This window comes from Salvelinus alpinus, chromosome 16 (genome assembly GCF_045679555.1).
Source record: "Salvelinus alpinus chromosome 16, SLU_Salpinus.1, whole genome shotgun sequence".
Lineage (NCBI taxonomy): Eukaryota > Metazoa > Chordata > Actinopteri > Salmoniformes > Salmonidae > Salvelinus > Salvelinus alpinus.
In genome coordinates this window covers 14739064-14756938 of record NC_092101.1, presented here as the reverse complement: position 1 = coordinate 14756938, position 17875 = coordinate 14739064, and the positions used below count along the sequence as shown (strand labels likewise).

General features: G+C 42.0%; 1 protein-coding gene across 1 annotated transcript; it reads right to left on the bottom strand.

The window, feature by feature from the left end:
- Positions 1-1022: 1022 nt before the first annotated feature.
- Positions 1023-17859, bottom strand: LOC139540917 (large ribosomal subunit protein mL54-like). Its single transcript, XM_071344990.1, has 3 exons — positions 17646-17859; positions 4446-4602; positions 1023-4188 (listed from the first exon to the last, which is right to left on the bottom strand). The coding sequence occupies exons 1-3, from the start codon at positions 17770-17772 to the stop codon at positions 4119-4121; spliced, it is 354 nt and encodes a 117-aa protein (XP_071201091.1). The 5' UTR covers positions 17773-17859; the 3' UTR covers positions 1023-4118.
- Between the last annotated feature and the right edge of the window lie 16 nt (positions 17860-17875).

Below are 17875 nucleotides of genomic sequence, written 5' to 3'. Positions count from 1 at the left end.
AAACAAATTAATGTAATAATTTCAGCTCGAATTTGCAAGCAAAAATTCGGCCTATTGTACTATTAGATGGAGAATGACCCTAAATAATCTCTACAAAAAATTTATTAGATTTTACTACAGATTTTTTCCCGAACCCCACTCACAATTCTATTAATTTCAGTCATTCGGCCAATCCTGGTTTAATATAATGGCATTAGCGATTTTTAGGCATATGCTGGTGGCAATGTTAATTATGGGATGACTTGGGATACATGATCCACGACCAGTGGTGGAAAAAGTTGCAAATTGTCATACTTGAGTAAAAGGAAACATACAACGGACAACACAAAAAGAGGAACCGATGATGACTCAAGTAAAAGTGAAAGTCACCAAGTAAAATACTACTTGAGTAAGTCTAAAAGTATTTGGTTTTAAATATACTTAAGTATCAAAAGTAAATGTAATTGCTAAAATATACTTAAGCATTAAATCATTTCAAATTCCTTATATTAAACGAACCAGACAGCAACATTTTCTTGTTATTTACATTTACTGATAGCCAGGGGCACACTCCAACACTCAGATATAATTTACAAATGAAACGTGTGTTTAGTGAGGCCACCAGATAAGAGGCAGTAGGGATGTTCTCTTGATAAGTGTGCAAATGGACCATTGTCCTGTCCTGCTATGCATTCAAAATGTAACGAGTACTTTTGGGTGTCAGGGAAAATGTACGGAGTAAAAAGTACATTATTTTCATGAGCAATGTAGTGAAGTAAAAGTAGTCAAAAATATAAATAGTAAAGTACAGATACCCCAAAAAACTAATTAATTAACACTTTTAAAGTACTTTTACTTAAGTACTTTACACCACTGTCTACGACAGACAGCACATCTCAGTGTCATAGGCCTACCATAGAAAAAATAGGCTATAGCCTATCTGTAAACGTTGATACATCCTGACAAAATACACCATATGAGTGGCCTAATGAAATTTTCTGGACCTTGTAAACTGTCGAGAATAAAGCCAAAACTGTTCCAAATGGTTGTATATTCAGGGCTTTATTTCCGCATGAAACACAAAAGGACGTTTGAGCGGTTATTCATATTAGCCTACATCACTGCAGTTTACAGCCTAGACAATAATTGTGTACTAACAATAATACATTTCTCATTGCACTGTGTTGTATCCTAAGACATAGAATAATTGTATTTTCCCAAAACATAGGCCTATATCTTCCATTTGATAATCTGCTACCTAGGCTGAAGGAGTGATGCAGCCTACAACCATGCATGTTGAATTATTCCAATAGCCTATTAAACTTACAAAGTTAGTCTTTAGCCAAAATAAACAAAGACCATAGCTGTCAATGGAAAAAACAATGGCGCCCGAAACGTCATGATTGTGGGTTCGATTCCTGGGTCCAGGAACGGAAAATGAATGCATGCCAACATACTGTCGCTTTGGATAAAAACGTCTCCTTAATGTCACATTGATTATTTTTGCACACCTCTCCACATATTTTAATATTCATATATTATTTTGCAGTGGTGTGTGTGGGGGGGGGGGTAAAATCAAGTATATTTGGGCCATTCCTGGGACGATTCTGGCCCTAACATGGCAGCTTTGGCTCAGTTCAGGCTGCCAGATCTGGCCCGAATGACTCAGGCCTAGTCTGTACCGACATTCATTTCAGACTCGGGCAGGATCCGGCTGCCAGACCCGGGCCAGCAGTTTTAGACCTGGCATGCCGGAATCAGGCCAGATGTGGGCCAGACGTTTTGTGCTACCTGGGAAGCCACACTGGCAGAATAAATTCAACCACAAACAACTTTGTTTAATCACAAAACCAGAGTGGTGAAGTCCACAAAGCAAATATTGCATGTAACAGTTATTTCACCTGCAGCATGGTCAAGCAAGTTCCTGTTTTCAACAGTTTACTTAATAACTACTGATTTAAAACCAGTTACCACAAGTCAGCATAAAAACAACAGGAGCACTGCCTCTGCTATTCCAGTACAATTTCAAATTAAACATCATAAAATGAACAAGGCTATACATGCTTAGTTTAATACACTGAAAACTAACTTAAAATATACCCCAAAAAATTCTGTCCAATCAATGTTGCTAAATGTCATGTGGCTGTCCATGGTACAGATTTCAGTCTGTGTGTGTGGGTGTGCGTGCTTAAGCAAAAAAAAAATTTGGGACTCACCATACTTGTAGACTAGTTGAATGCCAATGCAAACCTCCTTTCTTGCTAGCTAGTTAATGGGAGCCTGCTAGGCTACATATTCAACTTCAATCATCTCAGGCCAGTGGCACAACATATACATTTATAGTTAGATCAGAATCGCCATCACAATCATTGGCCTGTACAGAGAATTAAGTCAAAACAACAAGTCCAAATCCCCATCTCCATCCATGGTTTAGGAATGGGAGGATTTAGCAAGCTAGCTACTGCAGGACATCAACACAGGCAGACCAGAAACCGACACTGAAGTTTTGTCCAAATGCTTGCTGGTATCATTCAATCAAATGCTACGGGGGCAACATGTTATACTTTTTAGGTCCAGATAGCAACAGATAAATGGGCTACACATACTGAGACAGAGGGGCGCTGTTTCCCTCACTCCGATCATTTCTCCAGTGAGATTCAGACACTCAAATTATGAAAACACAGAGACAAAATATAATTGTATTAATATTTTGGTATTGGTCAAATATTTGGGGAAGCCTGGCTTCCCTTGGCATCCATGAACACGCCACTGTGTAGAATAATCACTTACAGAATAATCAAAACAGTCATTCTATTCACCATTGATACACAAAATCTTGCACGAAATAAGCAGATCTCAAAAGGTATTTAGGTGTTCTCTCTCTGACAAGTGACGAGAATAAACAAGGCCTTCATTTTTCTGAACGCGAACTTGGGACCTCTGCCGTGCTAGCACACATGACCACCCTCCTGTAACGTCTTACCAGTCGGTGCTACGCGAAAAGCTAGCTATTAGCTGGCGCAAGTGTGGACACTTCAGGCTGAGGAGTAAGTTTCACACATCCCCATGTGCTACATTTCATCTGACTACTAAAAGATACCAACAACTATTTAGTCCAATCAACTTAAGCTAAATATGATGTGGCTGTCCATGGGACTGAGTTCTGTGTGTGTGTAAGTAGAAAAAACATGTTGACTCACCCTACTTGTAGGGAAATGCAAATGCCATCCTACACTTTTATAGTTGTTGTTGCCCTAGGCTACCTGACTTAAATGCTTGCTCGCTAGCCTAACTTCCTTTCATGGGCAATGATACACCAGGCCAGTTAATTAAAATTAGCCAACTACATCTAGCTACATGTTGAACTTCCATCCTCTCAGGCCAGGGGCACAATGTTTGAATTTATGGTTGGATCAGAATCTCCCTTATAATAATTGGCCAGCACGGAGAATTAAGTAAAACCAAAACTCCAAATCCCTGTCTCTATCCATGAAAAGGGACGATTTTAGCTAGCTAGCCACCGGAGGACAACGACACAACAATTCAAGTTTGTTTCTGTCAATGACGTTTTGCTTCTGATGTGATTGGTGTCAAGCCAAATCCTAACTTTTCACACGCTTTGTATACTGCCAACAATGTCATACACTTTTTGAACAGACAGCATCATAGATGGGCTACACATACTGAGACAGCAGGGAGAGACAAAAGATACATCATTTTGTATGTTCACAGAGTATTATAGATGCTATCTGCAAGGTGTGAATCAAAACTCATACCCTCACATAATTCTAAAATAACATGTCTGTATGCGTCATCTTTTTCAAAGAAGCCTACACATGGTAACATTTGAGATTAGAAATCAAAATGCAAAAGTTGAGATGGATTCAAAATCCAGGTCTTTCTATTTGCCTTATTTTACAGTACAAAGTCCAAGTTCTCGAGGTGATGGGTTATTCCTTTTCAGCAGAAAGATGACATACAGGCTGAGAGTATTGACTCAGTCAAGTTACAGCTGTGCTATAGTGTCTGGTGTCCAGAGAACACAGTTCTGTAGAGCAGCTGATCGCTGCCCCGGGTCCTACAGCTTCTTCCCTATGTGTAACCTGTTAAAGCGCCACGTGCTCCTTCCTCAGGACCTTTCAGTATTCACGGCTATCTGGCTTCAGCTCATGGATATCCTTAAGGGGACCCAGCTGTAACTGGAACAGCCTGGGAGGCAGAAGCTTGGTGTCACTTAAATTGTTTATAAAGCTTTTGTAATTATTCATTAATAAAAACACACAACGCTACATGTTTATAACAAAAGCTGATATTCATGGACATGAAGTAGAGCATTACCAGGAAGTAGAGCATTAACAGGATATATTTATATTTTTCAAGTGAAAGCTATAGCTCAAAATATCCCACAAAAACATAACTGATCTCCAGCTCTCTTTGTCAAGGTAGTACCACATTTGAGCACTTACCACTCTGGGTATTCCTTGTGTGGTTTAAGTGCAGGGTTGTCTCCTTGCTTAAAAATGTTGACTCCGACAGCATGAGAGGTGAGCTTCACAGGGTCCTTACACACCTCTGGCCCCTTCAGCACATCTTTCACGATGCCCTTGCCTTTCCCTTTGGCAGCTGGCAGAGAGAAAACAAGTTGGGATAAAAACCTGTTATGACTCATTCAACACTTCAGCATCGCTATCACTGTTCTACAAAACATGGAAACAATGAGTTAGAGAACATGAACAAGATTGGACTCAAGATTTGTGCTCTTCTGCATTTTTGCCCAGTGTTATGTTAAATACATCTAATTGATCCCATATTTATAGATATAAAGTCTTAAAAATCTGGTAAATTAATTAATGCAATAGATTTAACATTGGCTAAAGACCCAACTGATCCACGGAAGATACCATTTCCATCGCTATTTACATGGCCGTAACACATCTGGACAAGTGGAACACCTACAGTATGTGAGAATGCTGTTCATTGAATACAGTTCAACATTCAACACTATTGTTCTCTCCAAGCTCAACCCCACCCTCTCCAACTGGAACATGGACACCCTGACAGGCAGACCAAAGGCTGTGAGGATTGACAACACCTCCTCCACACTGACTCTTAACACAGGGGCCCCCCAGGGGTGTCCTCTTTCCTCTGCTGTAGTCCCTGTTTACTCATGACTGTGTGGCTTTGCACGACACCAACTCCATCATCAAGTTTTCTGACGACACCATGGATGTAGCCCTGATAACCAACAACAATAAGTCAGCCTATAGGGAGGAGGTAAGTGAACTGGCATTGTGGTGTCATGACAAATACCTCTTCCTCAATGTGAGCAAAACAAAATAGTTGATTGTTGATTTCAGAAAGCAGAGGGAACATGCCCCGATCCACATCAACAGGACTGCAGTAGAGTCATACATTTTAAGATCCTCTGCGTCCACATCACTGAGGACTTGACATGGACCAACAACACCATCACTCTTGTCAAGAGGGCGCAACAGCGTCTCTACTTCCTAATAAGCCTGAAGAAATTTGGCATTCCGCCCCGGGTCCTCTCCAAATACTACCGCTGCACCATCGAGAGCGTTCTGACCGGTTGCATCACGGTCTGTTACGGGAATTGCTCCGTCCACGATTGCAAGGCCCTCCAGTGGGTGGTGAAGACGGCCAAGTAGATCACTGGGAACGTGCTCCCACCCATCCAGGATATCTACTTGAAACGGTGCCTGAGAAAGGCACGCAGCATCATCAGGACCCCACACTCCCCAGCCATGAGCTGTTATCTCCCTTACCGTCGTGCAGACGGTTTCGGAGAATGAGGTCTGATAACAACAGTTTCTATCTACAAACCAGACTGCTGAACACTTGAACTGGACTTGACCACCTGCTCTGATTCTCCGGACCTTAGCACACATGCACACACACACCTGCTGCTACCAGACTCTTATTATACTGCTCAATTTATACACTTGCCTCCATCTCCCCTTCCCCAATACACATGTAAATATTGGACTATAAATTGTGCCTTCCTGTATTATAAAATGTATTATTCTATTCTACTTTCATTTACTTTATATTCCATTTTCTTAATTTATTTTTGTTGCATTGTCGAGGAGAAACCTTCAACTAAGCATTTCGTTGGACGATGTATACCATGCGTATCCTGTACATACGACTAATACAACTTGAAACTTGATAATGTTCTGAATGTTATGTGGCAAGGCAACATTCAGATGTAATGTAAAGATGCAGTGCCTTGAGATAGACTTCACCATTTACAGAGATAATATGGACAAGCAAAGGCATACAGAGGATACAGGCAATTATTCAGTGGGTGTGGGTGAAAGAGCTATTTTGATTGCACAGGAAGTTATGATCGGAACTGTGCATCACTGTGGGCATCCTGACCATAAAGCGGCATATAGACTCCTACTAGCAAGTAAATAGCTACCTCACACTAGAGGTCTTCACAGATCCACCTGTACCTGAATACTCTTATTTTAAAATGTATTAAAATAGTTTCCCCCCCACCATCGACCTACACACAATACCCCATAAAGACAAAGCAAAAACTGTTTTTTAGAAATGTTAGCAAATGTATTACAAATAAAACTGAAATATCACATTTACATAAGTATTCAGACCCTTTACTCAGTACTTTGTTGAACACCTTTGGCAGCCATTACAGTCTCAAGTCTTCTTGGGTATGACGCTACAAGCTAGGCACACCTGTATTTGGGGAGTTTCTCCCATTCTTCTCTGCAGATCCTCTCAAGCTCTGTCAGGTTGGATGGGAAGCATCGCTGCACAGTTATTTTCAGGTCTCTCCAGAGATGTTCGATCAGGTTCAAGTCTGGGCTCTGGCTGGGCCACTCAAGGAGATTCAGAGACTTGTCCCGAAGCCACTCCTGCGTTGTCTTGGCTGTGTGCTTAGGGTCATTGTCCTGTTGGAAGGTGAACCTTGCCCCAGTCTGAGGTCCTGAGCGCTCTGGAGCAGGTTTTCATCAAGGATCTCTCTCTACCTTGCTCCGTTCATCTTCCCTCAATCCTGACTAGTCCCTGCCACTGAAAAACATCCCCACAGCAAGATGCTGCCACCACCATGCTTCACCGCAGGGATGGTGCCAGTTTTCCTCCAGATGTGACGCTTGGCATTCAGTCCAAAGAGTTTCCTTACCAAGGCCCTTCTCCCCCAAGAGCCTTCTATGTGTGCCTTTCCAAATCATGTCCAATCAATTGAATTTAGCACATGTGGACTCCAATCAAGTTGTGGAAACATCTCAAGGATGATCAACGGAAACAGGATGCATCTGAGCTCAATTTGGAGTCTCAAGGGCCTCCCGGGTGGCGCAGTGGTCTAGGGCACTGCATCGCAGTGCTAGCTGCGCCACCAGAGTCTTTGGGTTCGCGACCAGGCTCTGTCGCAGCCGGCCGCGACCGGGAGGTCCATGGGGCGACGCACAATTGGCCTAGCGTCGTCCGGGTTAGAGAGGGTTTGGCCGGTAGGGATATCCTTGTCTCATCGCGCTCCAGCGACTCCTGTGGCGGACCGGGCGCAGTGCGCGCTAACCAAGGGGGCCAGGTGCACGGTGTTTCCTCCGACACATTGGTGCGGCTGGCTTCTGGGTTGGAGGCGCGCTGTGTTAAGAAGCAGTGCGGCTTGGTTGGGTTGTGCTTCGGAGGACGCGTGGCTTTCGACCTTCGTCTCTCCCGAGCCCGTACGGGAGTTGCAGCGATGAGACAAGATAGTAATTACTAGCGATTGGATACCACGAAAATTGGAGAGAAAAAGGGTATAATTTTCTTTTTAAAGAGTCTCGAAAAGGGTCTGAATACTTATGTAAATGTAATTTCATATATATTTTTTAATTATATATACACACACACACATTTGCAAAACATTTCAAAAAACCTGTTTTCGCTTTGTCATTATGGGGTTGAGGAGGAAAAAATATAATTTAATCCATTTTAGAATATGTGGAATGTGGAAAAAGTCAAGGGGTCTGAATACTTTCCAAAGGCACTGTACGTGTACTATTGCTGGGCTGGAACAGAAGTCAGCTCACCCAGTAGACCAGGGATCAGTGGAGCGAGGTTTGCCAACCCTGGTATTTAATGCATTCTTTTCACCAGAATTAAAATAAAACATTTTTTTGACCTGAACAAGTCAGTTACGAATAAATTCTTATTTACAATGACGACCTAGGAACAGTGCCTTGTTCAGGGGCAGAACAACAGATTTTTACCTTGTCAGCCCGGGGATTCGATCTAGCAACCTTTCAGTTACTGGCCCAACGCTCTAACCACAAGGCTACCTGCCGCCCGATTAAATTATGCTTTAGTAATAATAGCCTACTTGTTTTACTAAGATGTCTAACCTTTACATATGAGTTAGCTTACTAGTACACTTTGAAATTATATGAAAGTGTTGATTCTTTGAAGTGTTTAAACTTGTTAACTTCAAACTATTATTCAAGATAAACTATTGTTAATGTTGATTGATCACAGCTCACAATCCGTCAGTAAAGAGGGTAAGGGAATCTATCTTGTCTGTGTTGTATTCTCAAATGAACATTACCTAGTTGTAAGCTCTCCAATTAGATTTATTTGACTGTCACTATTTTCAGGATATCAGCCATGTGAACCCATTTTGCAGCTGATAACGGCATGCAACACCAATGCAGCCATAGGCCTACAGCAGCGGTTCCCAACTCCAGTCCTTGAGTACTTCCAACAGCATACAGTTTTGTTGCAGCCCCAGACAAACATACCTGATTCAACACAGAGGGCCTTATGATTAGTTGACAAGTTGAATCAGGGTGCTTGTCCGGGGCTACAATAAAACTGTGTACCATTGGGGGTACTCGAGGACCCGAGTTGGGAAACACTGGCCTACAGTATGATGGCATTAGCCTAACTCACACATTTTTTACATATTGTTGAGTACATGTTCTCAATTTTTAAAACGATACCAGTAGACAATGTATGAGGCTAATCATTATAATAGATGTTTTACATGCATTGTGCTGACATGAAATAGTTTTGTGCAAATCCAACCCTTGTAATCTAGGTGGTGAAATGTCTAGAAGCAGGAGATGGGATCTTTAGCTTAAAACATCCACCACCATGTTCAATGCCAGATACTTTTCTCCCAGAAGATCCGAGTGGCACTTCGGAAGTGCCACTGGTATAATGAAAATGGTTTTCCTAAGACTACCACAACAATTACATTGTTTATGCTAAATGTGTTTATATATATATTTACTAGTTAGGCTATAAGAAATACTTTTTATTCAATAAAGCAAGGCAAAGCAGAAATGACAAAACACTTTTAATTTCACCCAAACAACAATATAGCCTATTATTAAAGTACAGTATGTTTATAATTTCATAAATAAGTATATAAATAAGCATTTTACATGTTGTTCCAAAATAAATGTATAACTGAGGGATGTCTCCTTTCATATCTGGAAAAGGACGAAGTTATAGAAGAAACTGATGTTGCTGCAGCACTGCTCATCTTCACAGGGGGAATCCAGTCGACATACAGTACATAAACAAATAAAGGACACCTGATGTTAGAATATCACTTCTTCAGATCAGCTATACCACCAGGGCTCTTAATTGTCTGGTTGTGTTTAATTAATTCAGTTGTTTTAGTGTCATAAAGATTAAATATGTTGTTGGGCTGGAACAACCAGTCAACACAGCAGGTTGTCCTAACCCATTGAGGCATTTTTCCTATGCTGTAATGTCCATACATTTTCTCTTATGAATAAAGTTCTCAAATGATCATTGTTTTTTTGGGGGGGGGGTTATATGGACCTCATATTGTACATTCTACAAGGGTAGAATGTATCCATCTTTTGTCAAATTAACGTAATTTGACTATTTGTTACAGATTAGGAGTATTCAAGTAGCAGGTTAGGATATTTAGGTTAAGGTAAGGAAAAGGGTTAGCTAAAATGATTGTTTTACTTTTGATGTCAATTTGACAAAAGCTGCATCCCTTCTAGCCATGACTACTTTTCATAGGCATAGATTACATGATTACATTCAAGACGAGGAATGATCTGTTGTCGGTGTCAGCAGAGTAGGCCTAGCCTACCATCGTATTAAAAAAGATGTGGCTAATGTCTCCAGTTATATAAAGTGTAGCAGAAATGTAGGAAATGTTTATCAAAGGCCACATTTCTCCCAGACAAAGGAAAAAAAAATCTCTGATATAGCCAATCTACTCATCACATTAGGAATAGTAGGCTTACATTACTCTGCAAATGCGATAATAAATGCATGCAATCCTTTGTTATCAAGGTGCATATGGTGAAGAAATTGCTTCCCCAAAACTTGAAACTCACTCGACACATGCTTTTAGCTAGACTACAAGCTATCTAGCTAGCTAATTTTGGCTAACTTAGTGTTGTTGTTAACACCTGGTTAGCATAACAGCTAAACAAAATTTGAAAACGAGCAGACTTACCATTGATGAAATAACCGTAGCAGAACCTGTACTGACAGTTGTCTGGGTTCAGATCTTGACGGGCAAAAAACTGTTTCTTCCCTTTTCTTACAGTTTATGAGTCTTATCTCCTTGGTGTCACCAAAGGTGTTTCATGACTGCAGGGAATCTGTAAACATATATTTTTCTGTTGTCTTTCCTGCCTTGTTAGAGTAGCCATATACCGTTCAGAAAATGACATGGTGATGAATTAACTACACTGAACAAAAATATAAAACGCAACATGCAACAATTTTGAAGACTTTACTGAGTTACAGTTCCTATAAGGAAATGCGTCAATTTAAATACAGATGAAGTGTGAAGTTTACATAAACTTAGGTTGGAGTCATTAAAACTTGTTTTTCAACCACTCCACAAATTTCTTGTTAACAAACTATAGTTTTGGCAAGTTGGTTAGGACATCTACTTTGTGCTACATTTGTGCTACATCTACATTGTTTACAGATAAATTATTTCACTTATAATTCACTGTATCACAATTCCAGTGGGCCAGAAGATTACATACACTAAGTGTAATGTGCCTTTGAACAGCTTGGATAATTCCAGAAAATGATGTCATGGCTTTAGAAGCTTTTTGACATAATTTGAGTCAATTGGAGGTGTACCTGTGGAAGGAAGGAGACGTGCTCTGTCTCAGAGACGAACGTACTTTGGTGCGAAAAGTGCAAATCAATGCCAGAACAACAAAAAAAGGACCGTGTGAAGATGCTGGAGGAAACTGGTACAAAGTATCTATATCCACAGTAAAACGAGTCCTATATCGACATAACCTGAAAGGCCGCTCATCAAGGAAGAAGCCCCTGCTCCAAAACCGCCATAAAAAAGCCAGACTACCGTTTGCAACTGCACATGGGGACAAAGATCATACTTTTTGGAGAAATGTCCTCTGGTCTGATGAAACAAAAATAGAACTGTTTGGCCATAATGACCATTGTTATGTTTGGAGGAAAAAGGGGGAGGCTTGCAAGCCGAAGAACACCATCCCAACTGTGAAGCACGGGGGTGGCAGCATCATGTTGTGGTGGTGCTTTGCTGCAGGAGGGACTGATGCACTTCACAAAATAGATGCCATCATGAGGATGGAAAAATGATGTGGATATATTGAAGCAACATCTCAAGACATCAGTCAGGAAGTTAAAGCTTGGTCGCAAATGGGTCATCCAATGGACAATGACCCCAAGCATACTTCCAAAGTTGTAGCAAAATGGCTTAAGGATAACAAAGTCAAGGTATTGGAGTGGCCATCACAAAGTCCTGACCTCAATCCAATAGAACATTTGTGGACAGAACTGAAAAAGCGTGTGCCAAGGAGGCCTACAAACCTGACTCAGTTACACCAGCTCTGTCAGGAGGATTGGGTCAAAATTCACCCAACTTGTAGGAAGCTTGTGGAAAACTACCCGAAACGTTTGACCCAAGTTAAACAATTTAAAGGCAATGCTACCAAATACTAATTGAGTGTATGTGAACTTCTGACAGACTGGGAATGTGATGAAAGAAATAAAAGCTGAAATAAATCACTCTCTACTATTATTCTGACATTTCACATTCTTACAATAAAGAGGTGATCCTAACTGACCTAAAACAGGGGATTTTTACTAGGAATAAATGTAAGGAATTGTGAAAAACTTAGTTCAAATGTATTTGGCTAACTTCCAACTTCAACTGTAAATTCATTAAGTCCTAATCTATGGATTTCACATGACTGGGAATACAGATATGCGTATGTTGGTCACAGATACCTTAAAAAAAGCCGCCACAATGCGACATCTCCTTTGCATAGAGTTGATCAGGCTGTTGATAGTGGCGTGTGGAAAGTTGTCCCACTCATGTTGAATAGCTGTGCGAAGTTGGTGGATATTTGCGGGAACTGGAACACGCCGTCGTACACGCCAATCCAGAGCATCCCAAAAATGCTCAATGGGTGACATGTCTAGTGAGTATGCAGGCCATGGAAGAACTGGGAAGTTTTCAGCTTCCAGGAATTGTATACAGATCCTTGCGACATGGGGCTGTGTATTATCATGCTGAAAGGTGATGGCGGAGGATGAATGGCACGACAATGGGCCTCAGGATCACGTCACAGTATCTATGTGCATTCAAATTGCTTATCCCAGAGGCCGACCCAAAAGTGGTCGCCGCAGGAGAGGTAGACGGAGCGGCCTACTGGTCAGACTCAGAAGGCGAGCACACCATCCACCGCTTCCTAGCATATTAATCGCCAATGTCCAATCTCTAGATAACAAGGTGGACAAAATTAGGGCATGAGTTGCCTTCCAGAAAGACAGACATTGTAAAATTCTCTGTTTCTGGGAAACATGGCTCACTCGGGATATGTTGGCAGAGTCGGTACAGCCACCCGGTTTCTTCACGCATCGGGCCGACAGACACAAACATCTCTCTGGTAAGAAGAAGGGCGGGGGTGTATGCCTTATGATTAACGACTCATGGTGTAATCACAACAACATACAGGAACTCAAGTCCTTTTGTTCACCTGACCTAGAATTCCTTACAATCAAATGCAGACCGCATTATCTTCCAAGAGAATTTTCTTCGATTATAGTCACAGCCATGTATAACCCCCACCAAGTAGATTTTAACAACGCTAACCTAAGATCATTACTCCCTAAATTCTATCAGCATATTGAATGCCCAACACGAGCTGGCATAATTCTGGATCATTGCTACTCGAACTTCCGCGATGCATACAAAGCCCTCCCACGCCCTGCCTTCGGCAACGCTGACCATTAATCCATTGTGTACACCCAGCCTATAGACAGAAACAAAACAGGAAACACCCATGCTCAGGTCAATACAGCGCTGGTCTGACCAATCGGATTCCACGCTTCGATAACGTGGACTGGGATATGTTCTGGATAGCCTCAGACAACAACATTGATGTATACGCTGAATTGGTGAGCGAGTTTATTAGCAAGTTCATCTGCGATGTTATACCCGCTGTGACTATTAAAACCTTCCCTAACCAGAAACCGTGAATTAATGGCAGCATTCGCGCAAAAAAAAGAAAGAAAAAAAAGCGCGAACCACCACTTTTAATCATGGCAAGGCAACCGAAAACAAGACCGAATACAAACAGTGCAGCTATTCCCTTCGCAAGGCAATCAAACAAGCGTCAGTATAGAGACAAAGTAGAGTCGCAATTCAACGGCTCAAACACAAGACGTATGTGGCAGGGTCTACAGTCAATCACGGATTACACAACAAACAAAAAAACCCCGTCGCGGATATCGATGTCTTGCTCCCAGACAAATTAAACAACTTCTTTGCTCGCTTTGAGGACAATACAGTGCCACTGACACAGCTCAAAGCATGCGAGCTCTCCTTCTCCGTGGCCAACGTGAGCAAAACAGTTAAACGTGTTAACCCTCGCAAGGCTGCCGGCCCAGATGGCATCCCTAGCCGTGTCCTCAGAGCATGCGCAGACCAGCTGGCTGGTGTGTTTACGGACATATTCAACCAATCCCTATCCCAGTCTGTTGTCCCCACATGCTTCAAGATTGCCACCATTGTTCCTGTTCCCAAGAAAGCTAAAGTAACTGAACTAAATGACTATTGCCCCATTGCACTCACATCTTCTGCTTTGAGAGACTAGTCAAGGATCAGATCCCCTTCACCCTACCTGATACCCTAGACCCACTCCAATTTGCTTGCCGCCCCAATAGGTCCACTGACGATGCAATCGCCATCACACTGCACACTGCCCTATCCCATCTGGAAAAGAGGAATACCTATGTAAGAATACTGTTCATTGACTACAACTCGTCAGTAAGCTCGAGACCCTGGGTCTCGACCCCGCCCTGTGCAACTGGGTCCTGGACTTTGACGGGCCGCCCCCAGGTGGTGAAGGTAGGAAACAACATCTCCACCCCGCTGATCCTCAAAACTGAGGCCCCACAAGGGTGAGTTCTCAGCCCTCTCCTGTACTCCCTGTTCACCCATGACTGCATGGCCATGCACGCTTCCAACTCAATCATCAAGTTGGCAGACGACACTACAGTGGTAGGCCTGATTACCAACAATGACGAGACGGCCTACAGGGAGGTGAGGGCCCTCCGAGTTTGGTGTCAGGATAATAACCTCTCACTCAACGTCAACAAAACATCCACATTGGCAGGACAGTAGTGGAGAAGGTGGAAAGTTTTAAGTTCCTCGGTGTACACATCATGGACAAACTGAAATGGTCCACCCACACAGACAGCGTGGTGAAGAAGGCGCAACAGCGCCTCTTCAACCTCAGGAGGCTGAAGAAATTTGGCTTGTCATCTAAAACACTAAAACTTTTACAGATGCACAATCGAGAGCCTCCTGTCTGGCTGTATCACCGCAAGGCTCTCCAGAGGGTAGTGCGGTCTGCACAACGCATCACCGGGGGCAAACTACCTGCCCTCCAGGACACCTACAGCACCCGATGTCATAGGAAGGCCATAAAGATCATCAAGGACAACAACCACCCGAGCCACTGTCTGTTCACCCCTCTATCATCTAGAAGGCGAGGTCAGTACAGGTGCATCAAAGCTGGGATTGAGAGACTGAAAAACAGCCATCACTAACATAGAGAGGCTGCTGCCAACATACAGACTCAAATCACTGGCCACTTTAATAAATGGACTTAATATAAGATATCACTAGTCACTTTAAATAACACCACTTTAATAATGTTTACATATCCTACATTACTCATCTCATATGTATTTACTGTATTCTATACCATCTTGCCTATGCAGCACGCCATTGCTCATCTATATATTTATATGTACATTTATATGTACATTTCCTATTCATCCCTTTACATTGTAAGATAGTTGATGTGAATCTGTTAGATTACTTGTTAGATATTAGTGCAGTCGGAACTAAAAGCACAAGACGTTCGCTACACTCGCATTAACATCTGCTAACCATGTGTATGTGACCAATAAAATTCTATTACATTTTTTCCCCATCTCCCCAGTACAGTTGAAACCGGGATTCATCCATGAAGAGCACACTCCAGCGTGCCAGTGGCCATCGAAGGTGAGCATTTGCCCACTTAAGTCACTTACGACGCCAAACTGCAGTCAGGTCAAGACCCTGGTGAGGACGACAAGCACGCAGATGAGCTTCCCTGAGACGGTTTCTGACAAGTTATGCAGAAATTCTTCGGTGGTGAAAACCCACAGTTTCATCAGCTGTTCCGGTGGCTCGTCTCAGACCTGGCCACATGTGAAGAAACCGAATGTGGAGGTCCTGGGCTGGCGTGGTTACACATGGTCTGCGGTTGTGAGGCCGTTTGGACGTACTTCCAAATTCTCTAAAACGACGTTGGAGGCGGCTTATGGTAGAGAAATTAACATTAAATTCTCTGGCAACAGCTCTGGTGGACATTCCTGCAGACAGCTTGCCAATTGCACGCTCCCTCAAAACTTGAGACATCTGTGGCATTGTGTTGTGTGACAAAACTGCACATTATAGAGTGGCCTTTTATTGTCCCCAGCACAAGATGCACTTGTGTAATGATCATGCTGTTTAATCAGCTTCTTGATATGCAGCACCTGTCAGGTGGATGGATTATCTGGGCAAAGGAGAAATGCTCACTGACAGGGAAGTAAACAAATTTCTGCACAACATTTTAGAGAAATACGATTTTTGTGCGCATGAAACATTTCTGGGATCATTTCAGCTCAAGAAACCAACACTGCGTTTATATTTTTGTTCACTGTAGTTTTAGGCACTATTATCATACAGTTTGGGGTAGCCACTCAGCTATTGTCATTAGAATGAATGCGGTGGTCTTCCAACATGGCCACCAGGAGGCGTCATATGTCAACTGCAAGAATGTGGGCTTACCCTGGTGTGACGTTTTGATAACCATTTAAATCTCTCTTGGAAAGGTGACTTTTATCAATATATTCAGCTCTATTTACTCTCAGATTCTAAAATGCTAATTAGCATCAAAGTAGACATCATGCAAGACTACAAATCCCTGCAAGCTCCTGCACGTCATCTCTAGCTGACACATTTGCTAACAGGTATTATGTAAATTTAAAACTTGCACAAGACAGTTTAAAGAATTGTAAATTTCAAGAAATTTAGCCAATTTCTTCATGACTAAATTTAGATAGGAATCTCTGGATTAACTACCTTTGCCTCGATTTGGCAGTCTCATCCAGATCATCATGGCATTTGAAGTTCTTTATGATAGCCATATTACCAGCTAAATAGCATTTCATGTTTAGGGGGTAAATACAGGCAAATATATTGATAAATCATCTTGTCCTAGAGAGATTTACATGGTTATCAAAACCTCATGCCAGGGTAAGCCTACGCAGCCCTTATTTGAAGTGTTTCTAATATCCTTATGGCAAAAATGATTGGAACCATTTTCTTGTTTGACTGCTAGGTTTTATGGGTATTATGACTCATTATGTGGTACTCTATAGCAGGGTTTCCCTAAATTGGTACAGAAACATGCTGAAAAGCTTCTGTGTTGTTCAATGTACATGTAACCAGGTCAAAAATCTGGCTATTTATCACAGGAAATGTGGTGACACAGTGTCCAAGTAGGCTTTGACAACATGTAAACTATGTTTCGTCTCCAAGGTTTGTTTAAAAAAATTATTACATTTGCACAATAAGCACTTGCTGTCTCAAATACGTTGTTACACTTGTTGTAGCACAAGCACACTTGTTGTTACACTAGCTAGCACATTTCTGCCATATTAGCATTGCCATGAAATCAGTGAAAACAAGACATGGGTATTATCGAATACATTTTCCAAGAAACCCCCACTTCTCCTTACATGGTTCCTTTCGAAACGCCCACTTTTCATGAGAGATGACATATCAGTAGGTGGGAGCATAGAGACCCTGGGAGATGACGTTGGAGCTGGACCCTATTGAACTACCTGGCCATCCAGAATCACAACATCACACCGGCTTCTGCCCCATTGAAGCGTGCACATCGTTTTCGTGACGTTGTCAGCTAAACCATCTATGTTAACTACTCATACTGTAATCATATAAATAACTTTTGCTCACCGTGCCTGTTATTTATCTGTACCTGTGTATTGTTCATTACTCAGTTATATTTTCTAATGGAACTAACGTTAGCTAGATTAGATTATACATTTTATAGAAACCATTTAACGTTACTTACCAACTTTCTTTGCGTATCCACATGTCGGAGTTTTATACAACAGGTTACTCATACAAAACCACACGGGTGTATTGGTCACAAGGCATTTCATTGTCATTGTAGAGCAGAATAAACCGTACCCTGCCATCCTTTCGTGAAGCGTTGGGGATTAGCTAACACAACAGGCCACTGCGCATGTGTTTGACGTTCAAAATCCCCATATCTGATCACGTTACTGCCACCTACTGGGA